Source organism: Mytilus californianus, unplaced genomic scaffold, assembly GCF_021869535.1.
Source record: "Mytilus californianus isolate M0D057914Y unplaced genomic scaffold, xbMytCali1.0.p SCAF_16, whole genome shotgun sequence".
Classification (NCBI taxonomy): domain Eukaryota; kingdom Metazoa; phylum Mollusca; class Bivalvia; order Mytilida; family Mytilidae; genus Mytilus; species Mytilus californianus.
Window position 1 is genome coordinate 2,888,943 of NW_026262648.1, and position 27,202 is coordinate 2,916,144.

Sequence of the window (27,202 nt, forward strand, 5' to 3'; positions counted from 1 at the left end):
AAATTGGGAAAGTGTATCAAAAAAAAAATGCAAGTTATACACTGTTCACACTAGGGACTATATTTGTAGACAACGAAAACCAAAGGACGATAACTGTGTCCTTGGACCTAATAGGATAGAAAGACTTGACCAATTTTAATAAAACTTGGCATGACCTAAGCTTAGGCAATTATAAGATAGTTGGCCAAGTTTCATGGCCATAGGATATATATTATAGAAACTAGGGCCATTTTAATATTGTAATTTGGATGTTTATTTTTGACGTTTAAATCAAATATTTTCAACTGTCAAGATTTTGGCCTAAAAAATTTAAATATTGCAAAAATTTGCTTTTTAAATACTCTTGAATTTAATATAATAAGTATTAAAAGCAACGGAACACTCATTTGATTTATCAGATTTATTACAGTTATTCAAAAGTCAAATTTATATGAGCCTGTGCCTGAAAATAGAGATTTTCGAATTAAGGGAAGCCTTACATAAACATGCATTTTTTTCAACCAATTTGAAGTTTTTGAAGTTTTTTAACCATACATTATTCTTCCATATATATTAAATGTACTTTGAATATAAAGAAAAGTTACAAAAAGCATACCACATGAGTATAAAATGGTCTTAGGCCATGTAAGACTGAGAATTATTTAGAGTCGATTTAGGCCGTAGCCCATATTTACATATAAAAATGCACACAGAGGCTATAAGAAATTGAAATTTGTTACTTTTTGCTCATTTCTATGCTAAGATGTCATGATACAAGAAGTCTAATTGCAAAAGGACTCTTGAATTCAACTTTTTTTTGCAGACAGTATGGTCTGATGACCAGTTTTTCACTTTTCAATGCAAAACTTGCATGTAGTTTTAGTCTCATTTGGCATATATTTGAACCACTTACTATCCTAAAGAAGAAAATTATGGTAGCATATGAAATGAATAGGGTGTACTGATCATTGTAAAGTGTTTTTTTTTACAGATTTAGTGAAATATTTGTGATGGACTACAGATTTTATGTACAAAGCTCTTCACATTTCACATACATCAAACAGGCCGTTTAACAAGGGACATAAATACAAATATTCTGCACATTTTTTCTGTGATAATCTACTTTTCTCTAGATTCCGAGTTCACAAATGGTTAATTAAATTTGATTTAAGCATAGAAACACAAATATCAGGAACATAAAAAGCTGTCAGATAGAAAGTCAGCATGGCTCTTAGGCATAAAATGGAAACTGCTTTAAAATGCTTATTTTAGCCGTATAATGCCAAAATGGGACATTTTAACAGAATTTCTGTCAAACAAAGATGTAAATCCTTTACTTTTATTGAGTTTGACAAATTGAAACCAACAAACCATTCAGGAAAGTTGCAAAAGTACAGAATCTACATTTACGGAATTCATCTCTTAGGCCCGAGAACACAGTTATTTCGTAGTGCATTTCTTTTAGACAATAAATTCAAATTAAAAAAATCGCACCTGCTCTATCTCAAAAAGATTTTTACAGTGTAGTGTACTACTATTGATACAAATAATATCAAAATTATAGAAACTTCTACCAGCTCTAACTCAAAATATTGACAATTCTGTGTTAAGGGGGGCTAAAATTCAGTTTGACAGCTTCAGACATTCTAATTTTTGACCTTTTTTAACTGGACCAAATCACTACTTAACATAAAGATTCAGCACCCAAATTTTTTTAACATGTAATGGCATCCCCTTACTCAATATTTCATGCATAAAATATCAAGAAATAAATTGGGAAAGTGTATCAAAAAAGAAATGCAAGTTATACACTGTTCACACTAGGGACTATATTTGTAGACAACGAAAACCCAAGGACGATAACTGTGTCCTTGGACCAAATACTAAATGTAGAAAGAATCTGTAGTGCTGCAAAATTGAAATATCATAATGTGTTATTGTATTATTTAGTTTATTTGGACCACAACTTTAGAAAAAAACTGTAGGGTTTACAGTGGTTCAAATCCCTCATTTGTAAGACAGTCATCTTAGTTCCAATTTACTGATTATGTATAGTAAAGAAGGATGTAGCTGTGTATTCAAACATTCCATACAGCCTAACATACTCCCCATAGCAAGAGTAACTGCAAAGGCCAGATAGACAAACTATCCTATTGACTTTTTTCATATCACATCCCATGTAAACCCAAAGCTAAGACTGTAGGTTTGATGTTTATTATTGTGGATTTACTATTAGGTGTCATGTGATATGGGTATACCCAAAAGGTGTCATGTGATATGGGTATACCCTAAAAGGTGTCATGTGATATGGGTATACCCCAAAAGGTGTCATGTGATATGGGTATACCCAAAAAACTTTTTTTTTTACTTGTTTGCACTTCTTTGTCTTACAAAAGGATATCATGTATAAAGGTGATGAAAAATTATTTACATGTAAGTTATTTCATAATTTTGTATGTTTTTCAAATCTTACCCCCCATAGTTTATTTGAGTTTTTTCATTTAACTTTATATAATTAACACATAGCTGAGAGGGTGATAGAGCAGATTGTTAACCTGAGAAAACATTGTCAACAGAGGCAAAGCCAAAGTTGACAATGTTTTTTCAAAGGATAACAATCTCCTCAATCACCCTTTCAGATGTGTATTATTTCATTTATTATACTGAATGTTCTGTTATCAGTCTAGTAAATTGAAAGTAAAAAACTATGACATCCTGTATATAACAACCATCAATATTAAATAAAAGGCACAACAGATCAAGTGTCTCCACAAAGGGTAATAGAACACATGTATAAGCCATGTGATAGAGTCAATTATCACTCTCATAGTAACCGATCAAAATCTGGCATTTTGACATGAAGTATAATAAGATGTATTTACAACCTTACTCCTCATCAGAAGCCATTGTGGATGTTATGTCAAAAGTCTTTTTTACAGTTAAAATGACTTATTTTTAACCTTACCCATCATCAGAAGCCATGGTAGATATTGAACCCGGAAGTGGTTTCTCTCCATCTCTATACTCCTCAGCTGATCTCACTCGATCAGGGTAGCCTAGCAACCCAGACGTAAAATGTAATTCAACTTCATGTTCTTTTTGTCCTGCCAAATATCTGAATAAGGGAGAACATTGAGTTAAAAGCATAATATCCTTTTTCTGACAAATCATCAACATTTTTCATGCATTTAATCTTTTTTTTAATTTTTATTGTTCATCATGGAATATAATGTAGAGTATAAAATAATATATAAAATATCCAATATGAAAATAACTTATGCATTTTGATATTAAAAAGTTTGCTTTGTCCCCAAAGTATGCCCTGAAAGCATCATATAATCGTTCAAAAGGCTATGAAAGTAAAACTTAATTTCAATGTGAAAATGTAACTGGCATTGCCTACAGATTCATCTAAGGTTTAAAACTCACCAATTTTGAATAACTATTCTATAAAGGAATATTTTAACAAAGTTTTTAAACAGTTAAGAGTACACTTAAGTTCATCATTATATAGTGCAATTAATATATACCTAGGAAGCTTTATAATTTCAAAGTAGAGATTAGACATCCAGTGGTCCAGATCTGATGCCATTAGTTCTTCTATTTTGTCATGTTTGTCTAATATGGGATCCATTTCTCCACGCAACATTGGACATCTATACCTGAAAAATTTATAAGAAGCATATATATTATATTTAGTTATCACAAAATACAACACTAGTACATCTATAATCATGATAATACCACCCAATCAGCACCTTGAAAGTGGTCTTATAATGGGGTTTGTCTGAAAGAAGGTATATTTGATTAGTAGATTAAAATACACCTGTGACGTAAATCTTTTGTTCAAACTCTCCATTATTTTTCAGGAATGGAGAGTTATTTTCTATTGTTCGTCTTCATTCATCAGGACGTTTTGTCCTTAGGATATTTCCATGGACACTTTCTTAAAAAGTGTTCACCCATGGAAATAGTTATAAAGGACGTAACGTGATATTGAGTGAAGATGAAATCTTACTAAAACGACTGATACTGGATTTTTTTAAATTGCGATTATAATAATACAATGAACACTAAATATCTCATTATTAACAAACAGCTTTTATTTGCGAGTCGAAATTCCATCGTTTAAAATATAGTATCGTATTCACTAAAATTTAACAATTTAATCCACAATTTGTTTTCCGATGCAAATCTTGGCTGAATTTTTGTCACGGATAGTATCCAAGTGGGTAAAAACGAATATTTTCCATTGAGTCCCATTCCTCTTGTGTGCATCTACAAAATATCAAATGTGTTGATGAATTCTATTGTAATATTGAACACAATAACATTATTCAATAATGAAAGTAAAGAGAAAAATATATTTCACATAAAGATTTGATATTAATTTTACCGTTTAAGATATCATTTCCTTGAAATATTTTGATTTTGTACAGCAAAAATTGTTTGTTGCATTTATAAATATATATATAAATTAACAAGAGTGCACACGCTGAAATGTCTCGCCTTCTTTACTAATCATTGATATTATGTTGATAGACCTAAATATAAAGCTTTATTACAACTGTCACATAAACTTAACATTAACCAAGTAAACTAAACATTGACCAATGAACCATGAAAATGAGGTCAAGGTCAGATGAACCATGCTAGGCAGGCATGTACAGCTAACAATTCTTCCATACAACAAATATAGTTGACCTATTGCTCATAGTTTAAGAAAAACAGACAAAAACACAAAAACTTAACACTGAGCAATGAACCTTGAAAATGAGGTCAAGGTCAATTAAAACCTGTGTGACTGACATATAGATCATAAATTATTTCCATACACCAAATATAGTTGAACTTTTGCATATAGTATTAGAAAAAAAGACCAAAACTCAAAAACTTAACTTTGACCACTGAACCATGAAAAAATGAGGTCAAGGTCAGATGACACCTGCCAGCTAGACATGTACACCTTACAATCATTCCATACACCAAATATAGTAGACCTATTGCATACAGTATAAGAAAAACAGACCAAAACACAAAAACTTAACTATAACCACTGAACCATGAAAATGAGGTCAAGGTCAGATGACACCTGTCAGTTGGACATGTACACCTTACAGTCCTTCCATACACCGAATATACTAGACCTATTGCTTATAGTATCTGAGATATGGACTTGACCACCAAAACTTAACCTTGTTCACTGATCCATGAAATGAGGTCGAGGTCAAGTGAAAACTGTCTGACGGGCATGAGGACCTTGCAAGGTACGCACATACCAAATATAGTTATCCTATTACTTATAATAAGAGAGAATTTAACATAACAAAAAATCTTAACTTTTTTTTCAAGTAGTCACTGAACCATGAAAATGAGGTCAAGGACATTGGACATGTGACTGACGGAAACTTCGTAACATGAGGCATCCATATACAAAGTATGAAGCATCCAGATCTTCCACCCTCTAAAATATAAAGCTTTTAAGAAGTTAGCTAACGCCGCCGCCGGATCACTATCCCTATGTCGAGCTTTCTGCGACAAAAGTCGCAGGCTCGACAAAAACTCAAAAATTACTCGGAGAGTGTCTACAATAATATTTAATAGAATAAATAGTCCAAGAAACTGAAATGGTCAAAATGGTGTATTCGGTATTTTATTTGATTGTTCGTTGTTATAATTTAAATATAGCAGTAATGAAAACAATTTGAGGGGGTATGTATAACATTTGGATAAGGCTTGTGTTAAAAATTGGGCATGGTTTTTATTCAATTTTCAACAGAAACGCGTAACATAATCGAATTCATTGACTGTTGTTATATGTCCAGTGGCAAATATAACAGTTATATCGGCAGTGCAAATAAACGGCGTTAATCTTGAAATAATTGTTTAAATGAAATTAAAAGGTAGTTGTCCATGCAGATTTTTTTTCTAAAACTTGTTTGCTTCCTTTCTGAAAAGGCAGTGGCGGATCCAGAAATTTTCATGAGGGGGCCCACTGACTGCCTAAGATGGGGCCGCTCCAGTCATGCTTCGATGATTTCTTATATAATCAACCAAATTTTTCCCACAAAAGGGGGGTGGCCCCCTGAGCCCCCCTAAATCCGCCTCTGATAGGGAAGAATGAAAAATACTTTCAGTTTGCTTGTATTGCTATTTAAAAAAAGCATAAAAGTTTTGTTTGTTGTAATTAGCTAAGGCAAAGACGAAATGTTGGGTTGTGCATGAAATACTGTTTTCTTGTTTCATTTTATCTGTTTATTTCATCGAATAAAAATGGTTTGAAATATAGAATCACATTTTGTTTTCGATATGACTTAAAATCAAGCACACCTTTATTAGTTAAATAACCTATACTAGAGTGTTACATACCTGGAAATTCATTCTAGTTGTACCATTTCACTTTTTTTAATATTTAAGGTTTATATACCTATATGGAGTTATTGTCTTTCAGAACCATAGGTAATTCTTTTTCAGAATCAACCCGGACGATACCATGTTTCAATGAAATATGCTCCAAGGCATAAAATAATGACCTATCTGAGGTCATTATTTTCCTGTTTAAAAATGCAATCTATAACTTACCTCAAAATCATATTCGTCTGATAGTTTTTTTGTTGCCGATTTGGGAATTTATTTTTTAAAGTTCAATCAATGATAGGTGTAAAAAAATTATCATTGCCCACATTTTAATTTTAGAAACATATAACGTGAAGTTTTGTTAATTTATCGCTACAATACAGAAACATTATCATATATGTGAGATGAATTGTAGTGTAGACTTCCATGAAATAAAGCCAGATTTAACATATTCGTGTGTAAGATTTTGAAATTCTTATTGAGGAACACTGAATAGGTTGATTGATTGTTGGTTGCTTAACGTCCAGTGGCAAATATTTCATGCATTTTCAGTGAACTTATACATCTTTGGATTTCAAATGTTTAGCTTTGAGCGTTCCTGATGAAGGTAAATCCAGAAAAGCGCTTCGGACGCAAGAAATTATTTAACGTGTTGTTTTCAATTTTCAGGACGATACACACTGAATAGGAAATCATACTGTGACCTGCATGTATTTATATTCGTCTTCATGTCAGTTCTTAACTTTTTTAAATTTATGTATACCTTTTACTCTATCTAATGATCAACTATTAAAAGAATAATATTCACGAAACTCACAAAAGGGGCGGATGGGGAGGGTATATAGTTATATACTGATTATCTGTTAAAAAATGTATTGCTATTCAAAAGACAATCTTTCTGAATATAACATTCCATTCATATAAAATTGTTGAAAAAAATAACCACTTTTCCGCGGTAGAAATGTCATTAGAAATGGAAAAAAAAACATAGCCCCCCCTTTCCATAAACTTAGTTGGTAGGATAAATTACTTACAATGTGTCTTGTATTTGTCATACACTGTTTTCGAATGGTAACCATTCATTTGTGTCCTTCTTCATGCAGTTACAGTAATATTTTTATTATGTATGGATAATAATTTCAAAGGTTTATATCTAGATTAATTAGTGAGTTTTATTTCACATTCTAAATGAGCCGTAGGGCGTATTTAAAGCTGAACGCATTAGAAAGGAATATCCCACTTGAGTGTGGTCGGTAAAATTGGATGCTAAATTTTGCAAATCATTATAAAAAATAATATTTTTTTGACGGTATATAAGTCAGATAATGCATATTTTAAGGTTTTTCTTGTCGTAGAACACACCTCGGGGTGTCAGGATTGCACAAAGAAAGACCTCCCTACGGTCGGTCTTTCATTTGACCAATCCTGACACCCCTCGGTGTGTTCTACGACAAGAAAAACCTTAAAATATGCATTATCTATAACGTATTTTAAGTTAGCGAAAGTCCAAATAACTGTCCATTCCTGGGAAATAATGGGCGTCGGCCCTACGGGCCTCCGCTCCATTATTTCCCAGGAATGGACAGTTATTTGGACTTTCTCTATAACTTTCTGACCAACTAAGTATTATTAAAAGTGATGGAAATCAGTCAGATTTTTCAAATGGATGATCCTTGAATGAACATTGTCCGAATATCCATGGCTATGAATTTCATTTACTGACAGTCAAACCAGATTGATGATGGTTTAAATATATAAGTTATGTGAAAATGGTAATTTCCTTCAAGTTTTGTACCATAAACTGATATGCAAATGTATTTTTTTAATGATTTTTTGATAATAAATAAGTTTCTTTGTGAAGGCCAGGGCAGTCCCTGATATTCTCAAAATAGTAAAAATAAAAAACATCATTCAAACATTCAGATTATTCTACTCCCAGGTGTAGGACGCCTTAGCCAGATTTGGCACAACTTTTCAGAGTTTTTGGTTTTCAATGTTCTTCAATTTTGCAATTGACTTCGCCTTCAAATTATGTTACTTTAATGAGTCGTTTGTGAAGGAAAAAGTCTGGCATACCAAATTATAAAAGCCTGGTATCTTTGATGAGATTTTAGAACTACTGGGTCAATGCTACTGCTGGTTGGTGTTTTGTCCCTGGGGGTATCACCAGCCAAGTAGTCAACACTCCTGTGCTGCCATGAAATATCATTCATGTTGTCATTTGCTGTAAATTTTCTCTTCAAAGGGTAAAAGTGTAATGTCCATAGTCATCTGTGACACAGATATACCATAACAATCAATTTTGAAGAATTATATTCATATTTACACTAAATTCCCTTGGTTCTATAAAATTGGAAATACCACTATAGTAAAATTGAAGATCTCTTTTTCTATCTTGAAGTTAAGTTAACAGACTATCAACATGATCAATGTCAAATCTAGGTGACAGAGCTAACAGTATCTGTGATATCCTTTATCTAAAGTTCAATATGACAGAATTTTGTGTAAATTTTGACTACATTTAAAAAACGCTCACTTTCCCTCTATCACATCAAATTGGCCATCACAGATTGGAAATGAGCCCCATGCAACAACTCTGTCTTTTGCTACTACAGATCCTCTTAACAGGAAAAGTTCAAAGGTCAGTACCATACCAGGTCTCAGTGATGCTTTAGCGGGAAGAACTGTAAAAACACTCTGGTCCATCTAAAACAGAAATTTTAGTCTTGGATATAAATTACGTTCTTTCTTGAAAATAGTTTAAAAATTACTAACCTGCATGATATCAGTCTATTTGGGGATTTTGGTCTAATAATAAATCTGAAAGGTAATCTTAGAGCTCACAATTTTAAATTCAGTGCCACATGAAGCCTGTCACATGGTACAATAACAGTGCTTATATTTGTTATTCTTAAATAAGAGGTTCCACTCTGACTTATTTTAATTTTCATATGTCCCCTGCCACTACAGGTCAATTAAATGTTTTTAAAGAGTTCTGAAAAAAATATTTGTTTCATTCATTTATATTTTGACAAGTTAGATATTTTGACTTCAAATGTATACTTATTTATGGCATTTAAAGATGCTGGACCTCTACAGACATATTTTTTTTTAATAACCAGTGGTGACAAAACTACTTAATTTTTCCAAATTTTTGGACAAAAAAATGCCAAATTGTATACCCAGCTACAGGTTACATTATAAATCAATCACTAGGAGTGGGTTGGAGCCTTTGGTTAAGTGAACATTATACAATATTTAATGACAGAAAATTAATCAAAATGTAACAAATTGTTGCTAGAGCATTGACTACTGAGCAGATGATACAGTTAACAAGATGACAAACAAATAAGGTGTCATTTGAATCATGGGGAATAATTACCTTCATTTCCACATTATAGAATTGTCCATCATGATCTATGGGAAGTGTTGCAGCTCCCCACATCTGGCCTTTCAACTTTGACCATCTTAACACATGACCTCCAAGTCTGTTGTAAAGGGAAACCATTAACACATACCTTCCACCTGAAATTCAGTAAAACAAATCAATGTTTAGGAGTTTGGTGGAATGCAGTGAATTTTTTTCACAACAAAATAATGAGTCAAATTTGCAAAAAGCAGACCACTATACAGTAGTATTTATTAAGAAGATTGCAATGCAATTTTTCTTGAAAAAAAAGGAATACTTAGAGGTACAAATATATTTTAAAGTTTAAAAGAAAATTTACAGTAGCAGCCTTGCATAGATTTCACCTGTACTAAGGTTACATGTAATATATTATCCCTGTAATGATTTGTTGCTTTATATCCTTAAGGCTGTCAGCATACTTTATGAATTTATATACAGAACAAGAATATGACACCATGCCCTCTCAAAATATCACATTTCCATTTTCAAAAGAACTGGGAAATCTTGATTAAAACATCAATTTGGCAAACTTTTTAGAAATTAGACAAGTTTCAAAATTGATGTGACCACAACTTCATGTTAAACTACCTAAAACCTATACTATAACCTGATGTTGGGGAGAACGATGGTCGAACGGACGGATGGACAAAAAAATTGATGCATAGACTGAAAAAAATAATGCTACCATACAATTGTAGATTGAGCATAAAAATGTGATACACATTCTAACTTTGATGTCTGTATTTATTGCCACAATTTACTAACCGGGAAGCTTCTCTCTTACACCTCTCAGACATTTTAGTTTAACTTGAATAGGTTGTGGGGTTTTGTCCCAGTCAACCTTCCACCTTCGACCTTTACTTCCACCATAAGTGCCATCTGCCAGCATTAAATCACCATAAAATGTCTAAAATATATATTAAGGTAGAAAAAATGAGTATGAATAAGTAAATACCGTAGTTATAGCTGTAATATTTGTTTTTTCCCACAGAATCTGGATTCTGGATAATTCTGTTTGAAATGTTTCTAATTTTTAAAAATAAAGTTACATTAAAAATTATGGTGCTTTTTGGACTTTCGAAATCAGGATCCACTTTTATCTGATAACACATGCAGCAATTAATTTCCAAATTATCTTGCTGGACAAAACAGTTGCTCAAAGATGTCAAAGTGACCTTATTTTGGCAGTTATTATTCAATTGAGGCAGTTTGAGATCAGAAAATAAATATGTTAAAGATCAATGTAAAAATATTACAAATGACTGGATTAATAAACTTTTGATTTTAAAATTAGAATGGATAGAGAAACATAGTAATATTGTTATGCGTTTACTTTTCTACATTGGCTAGAGGTATAGGGGGAGGGTTGAGATCTCATAAACATGTTTAACCCCGCCGCATTTTTGCGCCTGTCCCAAGTCAGGAGCCTCTAGCCTTTGTTAGTCTTGTATTATTTTTAATTTTAGTTTCTTGTGTACAATTTGGAGTTTAGTATGGCGTTCATTATCACTGAACTAGTATATATATTTGTTTAGGGGCCAGCTGAAGGACGCCTCCGGGTGCGGGAATTTCTCGCTGCATTGAAGACCTGTTGGTGGCCTTCTGCTGTTGTCTGTTCTGTGGTCGGGTTGTTGTCTCTTTGACACATTCCCCATTTCCATTCTCAATTTTATCATTAATTTGCCATTGCGTTATAAACCAACTTACTTTGACTTCCCCTTTACGACTCTCTAGTGTACTGATAAGTTGACTTTCAGCTCTTCTATAAGCTCTGTGTAGTCTGTCCATCAACAATTTCTCCTTTTGTCTCAGTATCTCCTGTAATTATTAAAAACTCTTGAAATGCAATGCTGACAATGCCTTATTACTTGTGAGCCTAATTTTTGCCAAACTAACATCCACTATCATTTCCTTATTTAATTTCTGTTCTAATGTTAACTATAACTAAGGCCAAAAAAAAATATATGTCTGTTTACGGTTACCCGACTGTCCCTATTTTGGGGTGCCGACCCTATGTCATTTTATTCAAAAATGAAATCAAAAGTGAAAGTACAAAGCCGAAAACACCTACTTTCAGTTTAAAATAAAAGTGAAAGTATGTGCGTGATCATCTGAGTGCTTTAATTTTAAAATCGCGTACTCAATATTGAAGTGTTTTTACGATCTAGATCTCAATGGCAGCCTGCATGGCCCAACATGCTGAGGCAGCAAGTGTGGTCGCATTAAAGTTAAAAAAATGCGACCACATGCTCACAAAATCTATTATGAGAACGTTACCAAACAAATTAATAATTGGTACCGATGTGTTTGATCTGTACCATAGTAAACAACCTGCAAAAACATACAAAGTAACGGTGACTTGCAAGACTGAAATTCAACAAGGTGACGGTTTTATTGTTGATGGGAACTTAACTGTTGGAGATGTTGTAGATAAATTCAATGTTTAATGTATAGAATTTTTATGTGAGAAGGAGATCAACAATAACTTGGTATCTATTGTCCAAACAGCGACAGACAATGCTACCAACACTGCAATAAATGTTTTTCAAGTTATGATGGCTGGAGGACGAGCACACCCAACTTTTTTTTAAATATTAAAAGACATCTGACATCACCCTATTGACACCTATCCCTGCAAATATATTTCAAACCAGGAATTGAACCTGTTAAAACAGGCATGTTTTTTTTTTCTATTTATTAATTCTGCAGGTAAGTGTCAGTACTTGCAGAGGTTAGCCAAATACTGACAGATAGATAATTTCAGACTAACCTCCCATTAATAAATGTTAATACCACACATTTAATGATATGTATGGTCTGCAGGGGTGTCTACTCTTTATTTCTTCTAAAAAACACAGCACCAAACTTGTGACTGTGAGCAATGTTCCTGGGAAGGTTATTTATTATGGTATAAAAGAATTAAATTTCTTAACAGTTTAATGCATCGAATTTGCAACAGTGAAAGAAACATTCTTTAATACAAGGAGTTGGTACAACCCCCAAAACTTGAACCAGTACGTTCATATGTATAAGACAAATGCAGGTTTTGTCATCTTTCCTCGTTTCTGATGGGTCTTCTTGTTTTATATATATTGATTGTTCATACACCAGTACAGCATAATGAATTTATTTCTGCATATATGCCTGCATACATGTACATTAATAAACCTATATATTAGAAAGGACAAAACAATTTATTTTAAGTTTATATGACAGTAAAAAGTTAATATAGTCACTTAATATTAGTTAAAACAATATGTAACAACATCACACATCTCGCCAAAAAAAAAAATAAAATGGAAATACCTACCTACCCATTTTTTTAAAGGATATAACCTTAAACAGACATATATTTTTTTTTGGCCAAAAGGTAATAATGTCGTTTATTACAATCTCTTTATGATAACATCTAACATTTCCTGGATCTAGACAATAAAGCAATACCTGTAGGTTTGTGTTTAAAAATCAATATAAAATGAAGGTAAAAAGCTACTGTACTAGTGTTAAAACATATTACATTTCTTCAGATCCCAAAAATTTCCTTTAATTTAATACCTCTCTCCTAGCGATGTCATCTCTCTTCTGTTTAGTAAGTAAAGCTAATCTTTTCTTTGCTTCTTCTTCACGTTGTAACACCTCCTCTTGAAGGTCTCGTTTTCTTTTGGCCTCTTGATCAAGGTATCTATAAAAGTTTATTCAATGCAATATTTGAAAGCAAGCTTTAACTTTAATACATTAACTTTATGTAAACAATTCAGCTGGCAACAATCAAAATTAGTTTGCTCCAATAATACTATTTCTAAAAAATTTGTTTCTTTCTCGCTACATTAATCAAAATGATGCAAATGGGTACATTGTAAAGGATTTGAGGCTGGTATAAATTTAAGACACTATATTATATATACAACCAAACATCAGGGTTAGCACAGATGGGAAAACCAGGGTCCTGGTGTTGACAGGCTAGGCAATAATCCCAGAAACAGCAAATACTGGGCAATATGATTTTTAAGCTAATTTTTCAAAAAATAGTTAAGACAACTTGTAGTTTCATAGTATTATTGCTAAATATCAGGGATGTCAACTAAATGAAGAATTATTTATCAAGTACTCGTTGGTTTTACTGAGCTTTACTCACGCACTATGAAATAAACACACAGAGATATGTCTCACCTGCCAGCATAAAATTCAGAAAAAGACAATCTGAATGACAGCAACATTTCTAAAATTAATTCTAAGTCACTGGACCATAAACCAGTTGGCAGGGCCTCGAAATGGTAGACAAACTGAGATGTACAGACAGTTATGTAACTTTACAGAAAATATCATTGTTTATCGTAAGCAGTTCCTATCAAACCAACTCAAGCAGAAAACTTAACATTGAAAATTGATAATTAATTCAGTCACTGGACCTAGGGTGCAGGGCTTCAAATAGTTGTCAAACTGATATGAACTGATGGTAATGCAACTTCATACAAAATATCATTGATTTATCATTAGTAGTTCCTATCAAACTAACTTGAGCAAAAAACTTAACATTGCAAATTGCTAATTCATTGACAGTCACAGGACCATGACCTAGGGGGCAAGGCTTCAAAACAGTCATCAAACTGATATGTACTGATAGTAATGCAACTTTGTACAAAATATCATTGATCTATCACAATTAGTTCCTGTCACACTAACTTAAGCAGAAAACTTAACAATTGTTGACACTGACAACGTTTCTGGAAAAGCAACACATATGTCTCGCCGGCCGCAATTTTTGTCGCACACAAGACAAATAGGATAAAATGTTCTCACAAGAATCTGATTAGACGAGTACTATTTTGGTATTGGATACTTGGTATTATCAAGCAATACTGGAGTATTTGATTTCTCATTGACATCCCTATTAAATACTTTTTACATAAACACTGAAAGTCATTTTCAGAGGATAAAAAATAATTTTGTTCCTTTCCTCTCTTATAATTCTATATCAGCAGAATAGAAGTTTTGCATATTTTTGGATACTGTAAACCAACTTATTTTTGTAAGTATTTTATTTTTGCATGAGTAATAAAATGCTCCGCTGGGCACAGCTTGATACGACCACAGAGGTCGAACCCTGAACAGTTGGGGCAAGTATGGACACAACATTCAAGCTTGATACACACTGAATTTGGATTGTGATTAAATATTTGACACAGCATAGGTTTCTGACACAGAATGAATGTGGTCTAAGAACTTATAAATTATTAATTGACCTATTCAAACCATATCATTATTATTTGCTTTTACATATAAATTAGAAATAACCAATTTAAAATGGAAAATTTTAAAGAAAATAAAAGGGGAAAAAAAATCCCTCCCCCCAAATTCTTTGAACCCCCTTATGATTCATCACCCCCAAACTCAATCTAAGCCTTCCCTTTATGGTATGGTACCTTGCAGTACAATTTCAGAGAGATCCATACATTTGAACACAAGTTATTGTCTGGAAACTAGAAAAATGCTTGTTTTTTTGCCCCTTTTTGGCCCCAAATTCCTAAACGTTTACGGCAATTCCCCCAAACTCAAACCCAGCTTTCCCTTTGTGATATGGAACCTTGTAGTACAATTTCATAAAGATCAATACACTCACACACAAGTTATTGTCATGAAACTAGAAAAATACTTGTTTTTTGCCCCTTTTTTGGCCCCTAATTCCTAAAATTTTGAGGCAATTACCCCCAAAATCAATCCCAGCATTCCCTTTGTGATATGGAACCTTGTAGCAAAATTCCATAAAGATCCATACACTTGAACACACTTTATTGTCTGGAAACTAGAAAAATGCTTATTTTTGGCCCCTTATTCCTAAACGTTTTGGGCAATTACCCCCAAACTCAATTCCAGCTTTCCCTTTGTGATATGGAACCTTGTAGTACAGTTTCAGAAAGATCCATACACTTACACACAAGTTATTGTCATGAAACTAGAAAAATGCTTGTTTTTTGCCCCTTTTTTTGCCCCTAATTCCTAAAATTTTGAGGCAATTACCCCCAAAATCAATCCCAGCATTCCCTTTGTGATATGGAACCTTGTAGTATAATTTCATAAAGATCCATACACTTACACACAAGTTATTGTCCTGAAACTAGAAAAATGCTTGATTTTTGCCCCTTTTTGGCCCCTTATTCCTAAAATTTGAGGCAATTACCCCCAAAATCAATCCCAGCCTTCCCTTTGTAGTATGGTACCTTGCAGTACAATTTCAGAGAGATCCATACACTTGAACACAAGTTATTGTCTGGAAACTAGAAAAATGCTTATTTTTGGCCCCTTATTCCTAATTGTTTTGGGTAATTACCCCCAAACTCAATTCAAGCTTTTCCTTTGTGATATGGAACCTTGTAGTACAATTTCAGAAAGATCTATACACTTACACACAAGTTATTGTCATGAAACTAGAAAAATGCTTATTTTTTTCCCCCTTTTTTGGCCCCTAATTCCCAAAAGTTTGAGGCAATTACCCCCAAAATCAATCCCAGTATTCCCTTTGTGATATGAAACCCTGTAGTACAATGTCAGAGAGATCCATAAACTAACACACAAGTTATGTCTGGAAGTTACAAAAATGCTTATTTTTTTACCCTTTTTGGCCCCTAATTCCTTAACTGTTGGTACCATAACCCCCAAACTCAATCCCAACCTTCCTTTTGTGGTATTGAACCTTATGGTAAAATTTCATAAAGATCCATTCACTTAAACTAAAGTTAAGAGTGTGAAAACCAATGTGTCTTTGGACGACGATGACACCGACAACAACGCCAACATCATACCAATATACGACCACAAAATATTTTGCGGTCGTATAAAAACTAGCATGAATATAAAAAAAAATCATCACAAATATTTAAAACATAGATCTTCCCTTACATAAATACATCAAGAAAATTTCAAAATTATGAAAAAATAAATCGATGCGAAGTCAGCTAGAAAAGGCTAATCAGGAAATAAAATATCTGCTAAAATAGTTGATTGACAGTAACTGGTTTATCTTCAAGCTTTGTTTGAATCAATCCAAAGTTTTAAAATGCATTTTAGTTCAGTGTATTAGTGAAATGTAAAATTTATTTGATATACAATCATATTGCTAAATAAACACCTTAAGCAGACATGTCAACCCCACTTATAGTGATAAAAGGCTAGTTATTGTATTATAAACAAATCTGTCTTATACCTGAAAAACTACTTATTTATAAGAATGTACATGTAAAAGAATGTTAAATTGTGTCAACAGTTTTAAGCAATGAACACAAAATTTTATATAAAATAAGGAGACGTGGTATGATTCCCAATGACAAAATGAATGAGACAGCTATCCACCAGAGACTAACTCTTTCTAGGACATTTTTACAAATGTTTACCACCAGGATTAATATAAAAAATACTTGAGGTATCTATGACCTAAGGCTGATGAATAATTCTGATCATTAAACACTTTGCACCATTCCATTCACAAAAGCTAATCTTTTGAAGAGTATCTGAATTTTTAAATGTGAAGCATTCTAATGGGATTACTGTGAAAGATTCCAATTGATTTTTTAAGATCAGAAGAATAATTTCAATTTACTAACTCAATATGTTCATCTCGGAGTCTTTTTTCTTCTTCTTGGACTTCTTCAAGAGAAATCTGACCTAGCATAACTACTTCATCTTTAACACCTTCTTCAAAATGATCGAGATATGGATCTAACTCAGACTTCTCAATCTGCAGTTTTAATTCTGAAAAATAGAAGCTAAATTTACCCAAACTAGTATTTCTTAAAGCTTAACATAGTTCTTATATATGAAAACACTAAAATATCTTGCATGCTTTACTAATCATTATTGATTTTATGCTGAAAGGTTAAGCAGAGCTCCAGATAAGAATTACAAATTGGGGTTTTTACCCATAATTTTTTACATAAATCAGTGAAATATGTTTTCATTTGCATCATCCTCCAGACAAAGAATCAATTGGGTTTTTCACCAACAAGCTCCTGAATATGTTGGATTTTACAACACAACATTCCTGAATCTATTGGGCTTTTTTCATCATCAAGTTATTGAATTGAGACATGTTTTACACTAGTAATTTTTGGGGCCCTTTATAGCTTGCTGTTCGGTGTGAGCCAAGGCTCCGTGTTGAAGACCGTACTTTGACCTATATTGGTTTACTTTTATAAATTTTGACTTGGATGGAGAGTTGTCTCATTGGCACTCATACCACATCTTCTTATATCTATTATTAATGTCACAAATCTTAAATAAATTTCATTGAAGTATATATGTGATAGCTATTTCATTTGGTACATGTATATACACTGTTGAGCAAGTATTTTTTCTTAATTTATTTTATTTTGGTTTAATAAAGTTTTCCTGTCAGTTTTGTATTTGAATGACCAATAGGCACTATAGATAAAATCACATAGTGATTGAAAACAAACAGAAATTGGTAAAGTGTGCACAAGGTTAACAAATGTACATGTACTGAACCATCTGAATGGTCTGGATGCATACAGTTAAAATCATTTTTAACAAAAATGTAAAAGACACTTTCGACAACCAGATTTAGGTTTTCTTTTGGCATTACACCCTCTGGCCTTATTTACTTTCTGATTCATATTTTCAAGGTCACAATCCACAGGGAGACATGTCACACAGACACATTATTCTGACTTCGAGCTGATCAGTCTTTGCTTTCCCTTCTAAATGTCTAGTGCTAAGTAAGGAAGCATCAAATATCAATTTTCAACTCTTTCGTTTGACTAGTCGGGATTTGAACCACAATCTCCTGCACTAAATGTGAAAACACTAAGGTGGTTACTGTGCCTCAGAATGCTGGTTTATTGTCATATTATTCCATACGCTATACAATTTGAGCGCTAACGATGCTTTCTTCCTATCTCTTTGACTCATCTAGTGGTCAGGCAAAGGAAACTTTATTAACTGGTGCCTGTTGTTTACTAGGGATACAAAATTTGTGAAAAGGGCAAACAATTTAGAAATTCCAACAGAGACCCAGTTAGCTATTTGATTGAGTGCTCTAATTTTAGAATGAAAGTAAATTTCCCAATATTACCAAAAAGATAAATTACACGACAACAATTTATCAATTAGGGTAAATTATGTTCTCAACAGTGGTTAGAAAGGTCAAGAATGCATAGTTTTGATATTTAATTTGGTTCTCCTTTGCATGAATTGGGTTTTTTGAACGCTTAAATTGACAAATGCATTGGGTTTTTGATTGTTTTATTGTGCAATCAAGTAAATGCACAGCTTATCTGGAGCTCTGCATGTGTTTTGGTCTCGTAGACTTTCTATCTTCTTACCTGAAATCTTCGTATAACTTAGTTTGTGAATTGGTCCAGTAAACTTTTTTATTTTCTTACCTGAAATCTTGGTATAACTTAGTTTGTGAATTGGTCCAGTAAACTTTTTATTTTCTTACCTGAAATCTTGGTATAACTTAGTTTGTGAGTTGGTCCAGTAAACTTTTTCATTTTCTTACCTGAAATCTTAGTATAACTTGGAATGTGTGTTGGTCCTGTAAAAAGTGCTGGAGGGTCGTCTTTTGCCTCCAAGTCAGTTTGGCCATCCTCTAATGAGTCCATCAGTCTACGTAGGTCTGGTAATGTGTCATCTCTTTGTGGCGGTTCTAAAATACAAGTGTATTATAAGAAGGACACTAAATGATCCAGTGAGAAATGACTGAAAAGTCTCATGTACATATTTTGACATTTTATTCACCAAAAAAGTATGTAAAATCTGCTTTTAATTTTCAATTAAACTTTCCTCATGGGAGACATAAAATAATATATCATATTCAAATAACTTTAATTCACTGTTGAAGAATGTACTATTCAAAGAAGATGCCTCAATATTGTACATAAAATGCACTACTATAGATACTGAATTTTTTCCCATGAACACAGTTTTCAAATGAAAAATGAAACTGGCAATTTCATCATAAACAACTTATGTCACTCATTAAATAACAAAATCACAAACTTATATATTTTTAGTGTTTGGCATATTTTTAAAGTTTACGATTGTATGTGGATAATTATTAAAACCATGCTGATATGTCTCGCCTGTTTTACTTATGATTGAATTCATGTTGAAAGTCTGTAATATGAAGGTTTTACTACAACTATCACATAATCTTAACATTATCAATGATCCCTGAAAATGAAGTCACAGTCAGATGAACCATGCCAGACAGGCAAACTAGTTTAACCCCGCCACATTCTGTATGTGCCTGTCCCAAGTCAGGAGCCTGTAATTCATTGGTTGTTGTTTATTGCTGTGTAAGATATTAGTTTTTCATTCATTATTTTGTACATAAATTAGGCCTTTAGTTTTCTTGTTTAAATTGTTTTACATTTATCATTCCATGTAGTTATAGCTGACTATGCGTAATGGACATTGCTCATTGTTGAAGGCCGTACGGTGACCTATAGTTGTTAATTTCTGTCATTTGGTTTCTTGTGGAGAGTTGTCTCATTGGCAATCATACCACATCTTCCTATTTCTATATGTACACCTACATGTAACAATCATTTCATACACCAAATATAGGGGTCCTATCACTTATAGTACCTCAGATACAGATCAAACAACAAAATCTTAACATTGACCAATGAACCATGAAAATGAGGACAAGGTAAAATGAACCCTGCCAGACAGACATTTACACATTACAATCATTCCATACACCAAATATAGTTGACCTTTCATTTATACTAACTGATAATCTGACATACCACAAAAACCTATCATTGACCAATGAACTATGAAAATGAGGTCAAGGTCATATGAAACCTGCCAGACAGACATGTACACCTTACAATCATTCCATACACCAAATACATTGGCCCTACTGGTTATAGTATCTGAGATATAGACCAAACCATAAAAACTAAACATTGTCTAATGAACCATGAAATTGAGGTCAAGGTGTGATGAAACCTGCCAATCGGAAATGCACACCTTACAATCATTCCTACAGTATCTGAGAGCCAGACTTGACCACATAATTTTTACCTTGAACACTGATCCATGAAATGAGGTTAAGGTCAGGTAAACCCTACCTGACAGACATGTAGACCATGCAAGGAACCCATATACCAAATATAGTTATCATATTACTCATTATAAGAGAATATTTTACTCTTCCAAAAAACAGTATTTTTTTCAAATAGTCACTGAACCATGTAATGAGGTCAAGGACAATGGACATATGATAGATGGAAACTTCATAACATAAGGTATCTGCATACAAGGTATTTCTACCTTCTGAAATATAAAGCATAAATACAAAAGGTTTACGCCGTCACCATATGGTAAACTTTTACATAGATAGCATACAAGAAATATCGCCAAGATATAGCCTTTTTGTGCTGATGCGGCGTAAAGCAATCACCAATCAATCATACAAGAAATGTAAACATTAGATAGATTTCAAAGTAATTTTCCCTTAATATCTATTTCCAAGGTGCATAACCACATAAAAATAGTTTTATCAAATTTTATAGATTTAAAGTCTTCTGTTTATGTTTATTTCGTATTGGTAAATTTATATCTTCAGAACATGCTTACCAAATTTAAATTCTTCTTCCTCAATTTCAATGCCATATTCCTTTGGATCAACCATCGTAAATTCTGTTGTTTGATATTCTCTTTTTTCAACCTGGAAAATAAGTGATTATTGAAAGGAGATATGATATTTAGTACATAACAAACAATAATATGTGTCCATAGGAAATCATGACCTGAAAACTTAATACACTTCTACTATCATAGGTGGGGCATAAATCAAATAAAAATAAATATTTTCCTTTACAGTTTCATAAATTTGTACAATAAGCAATAAAAACAAATGACAAGATGCTTTAGTGAACTTTCTTGGTTTAAAAAAAGTTGACTTTGGAAAACAGTTGACCTGATAAATATTTTTTGTTCTTTATTTTGTGTTATATATAGTTGTTGTCATATTGATGTTTTACATCACTTTTTATTTCTATGAAACAACTTGACCAAAATACGTAACATATTCAAATATAAAGACAGATGATAAGAGTAATTCAATATGAAATAGATTCTTTCACAAGGAATAACATTTTACAAAGAGCAACCTATAGTCTTTAACAATTAATTTCTTATTCATAATACTGGTGATCAGAAAATAGATGTGCATAAATGGTCAATGAAGTGTTTCGCCTCTTATCTCTGTTTAGAATAAACATGGTAAAACATTTAAAACTATTTCATGAAAGATTAACGTTTTTTTGCTTGTAATATTTGTCACTCACAAACAAATGCCTATGTTGTGCCGTTACACATTTAATTGTTACCAGGTTAGGGGAGGGTTTGGCGCCAACAAACTAGTTTAATCCTGCCACATTCTGAATGTGCCTGTCCCAAGTAGGGAGCCTGTTATTCAGTGGTTGTCGTTTGCTGATGTGTAGTAACATATTTGTTTTTTCGTTCATTGTTTTGAACATAAATTAGGCTGTTATTTTTCTCGTACGAAGTGTTTTACATTTGTCGTTTTGGGTCCTTTTATAGCTGACTATGCAGTGTGGGCTTTGCTCATTGTTGAAAGCCGTACAGTGACCTATAGTTGTTAATTTCTGTGTCATTTTGTCTCTTGTGGAGAGTTGTCTCATTGGTAATCATATCACAAGTACATCTTCTTATTTTTATATGGATGAAAAAGATGATTTTTTAATATTTTGCAGGTAACATCTTTGAATATAAAAACAATAATAGATGATTCAAAGTACATTAATCCATAAATCAAATCTCTCTGTACTTACTTCAACTGTTCTTTTGGTTTCAGTTTTTGGCTCTTCCCTTTTAATTTCAGTTGGAAATTCTTCTTATATAAAGAACAACAAAAATGATTAATGGTCAGCATTACAAATGTGTTGTTAGTGTATAGTTATCTATGTGAAGTCTTACTCTGTATCCAAGGATACTGTCATCTTCACTAGCTAAGGGTTACCATCCAGTGCCCTCCTCTCCACCCTTGGCAGATCAAGCCAACATTTGTGAATACAATGCTGAGCCATCTACCGGTAGATTAAATGGCAGCATTTGAAATTTGTTAAGTATGGAGGCATAAAAATGGTTGTGTCTAGTGTTTACAAATTTCGTGAAGCAAGAACCGAAAATATTCATTGACATTCCACATGTTCCAACATTTACGCCAGAAACATATTCTGGAAATTCATTTAGTTTATTAAGAACTTTAAAATTCTCACTAAATATCATCCTATGTTTTAGGGGTAAAGATTTGTTGCACAATCAGCATGTGGCAATTGTTTATTTACAGTTTTTACATTTACAAGTGATAATCTTCAAGGCACTTTTTGATTGGATGCTGCCAGTTACAACTGCGACTAACGGAAATCATTCCTCGTGGATCCGAAATTCTATCTTAATCCATCAAGGGTAGAGAAGAGGGGACTGGATTGTAACATTTGGCTAGGGAAGATGGGATATCATGTATGCACATTAATACAGGATAAATAAAAAAAAAAATAGTAATGTTCATTTCTGATCAACTTCATTGTAAGCGAGTACACAAATGTATTTCTGCAAATTAAATGCTATATTTTCCGATGATATTTTCCTGAAATTTTGCATGTACATGTACATTAATGTTAATTGTTGCTGTATCAAAGGATGTCAATATTTAAATGCTCCTTAAATCACATGTAAAAGTCTATGAATAATCTTAACCCTTCAAATTCATATTTAAACAAGAGGCTCATGAGAGCCTCATATCGCTCACCTGACTGTAATTTCAGTTTCAGGCATTTGACTTATTGGTAGATCTTACTTTGCTGAACAATTTTGTCATTTACACTTTCTCTCTTTCTATAATAATATTAAAGATAATACATAACCCAAAACTGTAAAATTTCCTAAAAGTTAACTATTTCTGGACAGTAACCCAACAATAAGTTGTCCTATTGGTCTGAAGATTACTTGACAGGTAGATCTAAACCTGTTCAACACTTTCACCTATGTCAGTTTTGCTCTTACTGCTTTAGTTTTTGAGATGAAAGCCAAAAACTTAATTTGACCCCTATGTTCTATTTTTAGAAACTGCCACAAAGTTTTTGAATGGATCAAATCCCCGAATACAATCTATAAACTAGATACCTTAAGGACATTCAATTAAAGTTTTTAAGTATTTGGCAAAGTAGTTTCAGAGAAGAAGATTTTTGAAAAAGTAATTGGACTTACACAAAAAATGTTAAAAAAAGCACGTTTTAAGAGCAATAACTCCTCAAGGGGTCAATTGACTATTTTGATCATGTTGACTTATTTGTAGATCTTACTTAGCTGAACATTTATTGCCATTTATACTTTCTCTCTATCTATTATAATATTAAAGAAAATAACCAAAAACAGTAAAATTTTATTAAAATAAACTATTTCTGACAGTAACCGTACAATGGGTGGTCTAATTAGTCTGAAAATTTCATAGCAGATAGATCATGACCCATTTATCACTTAACTCTCTTTCACATTTGATCTAACTGCTGTAGTGTTTGAGCTATAAGCCAAAAACTGCTTTTGTCCCTTATGTTCTATTTTTAGCCATGGCGGCCATGTTTGTTGATGGATCAAAACTTCAGATATAATTTATAAACTAGATACCCTAAGTCCTAAGGAGCATTCAGTTAAAGTTTGGAAGTATTTGGCCCAGTAGTTTCACAGAAGAAGATTTTTGAAAAAGTCATAGACTTGCCCAAAAAAATGTAAAAAATAAATGTTTCAAGGCAATAACTCCTTAAGGAGTCAATTGACTATTTTGGTCATTTGACTTATTTGTAGATCTTACTTAGCTGAACATTTTTGCTATTTACAATTTCTCTTTATCTATTATAATATTAAAGATAATAACCAAAAACAGTAACCCTATAATGGGTGGTCCAATTGGTCTGAAAATTTCACAGCAGATAGATCTGGACTTATTCATCACTTGAACTCCATATCACTTTTGCTCTAACTGCTATAGTTTTTGAGATAAAAGCCAAAAACTGCATTTGACCCCTATGTTCTATTTTTAGCCCTGGCAATCATGTTTGTTATTAAATGGATCAAAACTTCGGATACAATTTATAAACCAATTACCCTATGGAACATTCAGTTAAAGTTTAGAAGTATTAGGCCCAGTAGTTTCAGAGGAGAAGATTTTTAAATGTTAGCAAACATGATGAACAAATTGTGTAAAATTGTCCTTAAAGGGAAAGTCCGCGATTTTTTACTTATCATCTAAATATGTTCATCTTAACATAAAAAACACATTCACAAAGTTTTAAATTTATATTCTTTTTAATAACGGAGAAAATCGAGTATTTGTAACTTTTTTGGTTGACCTACGTCACTGGGTTGTGACGTTTTAACCCGATTTGTTGAATCATGGGAAAAAATAAAATCTGTTAAAGTCTTAATTGCTTATCAGAATTTTACGTAATTAAAAGCGCACAGATGACCGTTGGTCGTAGTTAATAACCACAATATAAGAATGAAAGAAAATGAATATGTGTGTACCATTTTGTATTGATTGAATAAAACTTCCTATATGAAGTTATCTAAATATAAATATTTTCGAATTAATTTCATAAATTATTGTTGAGATTTTTTCATAAAATATCTGTTGAACACTTTGACTGATATTAAACTGAAAATATTTTACGTTTTATTTACCGTTATAACTTTGGTAACCATTTCAAGGCAAAATATTTGTGAACAGAGTGTGTATATTATTTTGTAAAGTCATTGTTTATTTATCGATTTGAGGAGAATTCCTTTGAACTTTACCTTGCAGCAATTTAGCCTCAGGCGTACACAGGTGTGAATTCAAGCGTACACAGGTGTGAATGTTGTCATTTTGAATGGATTAACAGAAAGAGTATAGCGTGTTTAATACACCAAGCTGAAATACCCGATGACAATAGAGAAACAATAATTAAAATGTGTAAATTAATTGAAAATAAACATTCATTTTTTTTAATTCCGGAAGTGTATTTTGAAATGGAACAATTTTCGATTACGCTCTATGCAATTAGCATAAAATTAAAATATGACGTTAAAAGAAAATTAATTTAACATTTCCCAATAAATAATTGCACATCTGTTTAATTTACTTTACCGGAATTCTTTAACTTGTATTTAAATCTGGCGATTTTTAATTACTAACAATCGTAAAACTATCGCAATTTAAAAGTTTTTATTGAAAAAATACAAAAGTACAACATGCATGATTTTTAATCTTCTTTTTAAAATTTCATTCCTACATAATAAATTCAACTAACAATCTCTTAGAATAATTATTTGTGAAAAGAATGCCAATTATCATTTATTTCATTCACTATAAATCTAAGCTATTAAAATAATTGTTTATTCTGTCTGGAAATTTTTATTTTCTTTTTTTTTTCTTTTGATCTGTTTTTTGTTTGAGGTGTTCTAATTGTCTTTAACGGTTTGAACATATGAAAAATTAAATATAATCATTTTTATATTATATTATAATTTAGTGTAATACTCTACAGGGTAGCCGTCATTAATCCAAAATAGTAATTGTAGTAATTAATGGCATAGCTTAGTAATGTATTGCTGACAATGACGATTTTAGAACAGTTCGTCTCCTTGAAACAAGCTGTACTAGTATACTTTTCCTGAGGTATAAGCGCCGTTGAAGACGAGCTCAAGATGTTCTTTCTAAAGGACAAAGCAGACTAATAGCGTATCGTTCGTTTGTTTGTTGGGTCAGGGGAGGCCAACCACTTGCCCAGAAAAACAGAATCACCATACAAGCATAGTTGTCAACACTTTCGGAAAAGAGTTCCTATCGTCGGATGGGGTACACGAATGCTTCCAAGAATGAATAAGTGACATGTCTGACTCTGAACAGTCAATAAACGAACTGAAAAATGATCTACAGACATCGACCTCTTATTCTTGATATCATAAACTGCATGCATGTACGTTTATGAGAGCGATTATTTATCTTGTACCTGACGAAAACTTAATGCTTGCATGGTTATGTATCTTGCTATACGTTTTTATTGGTTTGGTGTGTGTTCACTCAAAATCGTAATTCAAAGATAATGTTTGTGAGATGTAATTTCACTTCTCAATACCGAATTTCTTCTATATATTTCACAAGTGTATACCACTAAGAAGCTCTGATTGTATATAATTCCTTTTTTTTTTGGTGTGGACCATCGTTGTTAACAGCAATATTTGATGAAGCAGATGATGATAGTAGAAAGCAATATGAGCGTATTATTTATCTTGTGTCTGACGAAAACTAAATGCCTGCATGGTTATATCTTGCCATTTTGTATTGGTTTGGTGGGTGTTCACTCAAAATCGTAATTCAAAAATTGTGTTTGTGAGATGTAGATTCACTTCAATAACGAATTTCGT

General features: G+C 32.4%; 1 protein-coding gene across 2 annotated transcripts in view; it reads right to left on the reverse strand.

Moving 5' to 3' along the window:
* Positions 1 to 27,202, reverse strand: part of LOC127726087 (uncharacterized) — a 52,200-nt gene that overhangs the window by 17,835 nt on the left and 7,163 nt on the right. Inside the window, exons 4-14 of one of the 2 annotated variants that reach the window (XM_052233421.1) lie at positions 22,570 to 22,631; positions 21,350 to 21,440; positions 19,260 to 19,406; positions 17,344 to 17,491; positions 13,301 to 13,427; positions 11,453 to 11,563; positions 10,511 to 10,652; positions 9,719 to 9,861; positions 8,873 to 9,042; positions 3,510 to 3,641; positions 2,945 to 3,094 (exon numbers count right to left, since the gene is read on the reverse strand). In XM_052233421.1, coding sequence (XP_052089381.1) covers positions 2,945 to 3,094; positions 3,510 to 3,641; positions 8,873 to 9,042; positions 9,719 to 9,861; positions 10,511 to 10,652; positions 11,453 to 11,563; positions 13,301 to 13,427; positions 17,344 to 17,491; positions 19,260 to 19,406; positions 21,350 to 21,440; positions 22,570 to 22,631 — 1,423 coding nt within the window. The remainder of the gene's footprint in view (positions 1 to 2,944; positions 3,095 to 3,509; positions 3,642 to 8,872; positions 9,043 to 9,718; positions 9,862 to 10,510; positions 10,653 to 11,452; positions 11,564 to 13,300; positions 13,428 to 17,343; positions 17,492 to 19,259; positions 19,407 to 21,349; positions 21,441 to 22,569; positions 22,632 to 27,202) is intronic. The other variant, XM_052233422.1, reaches the window with a different exon arrangement.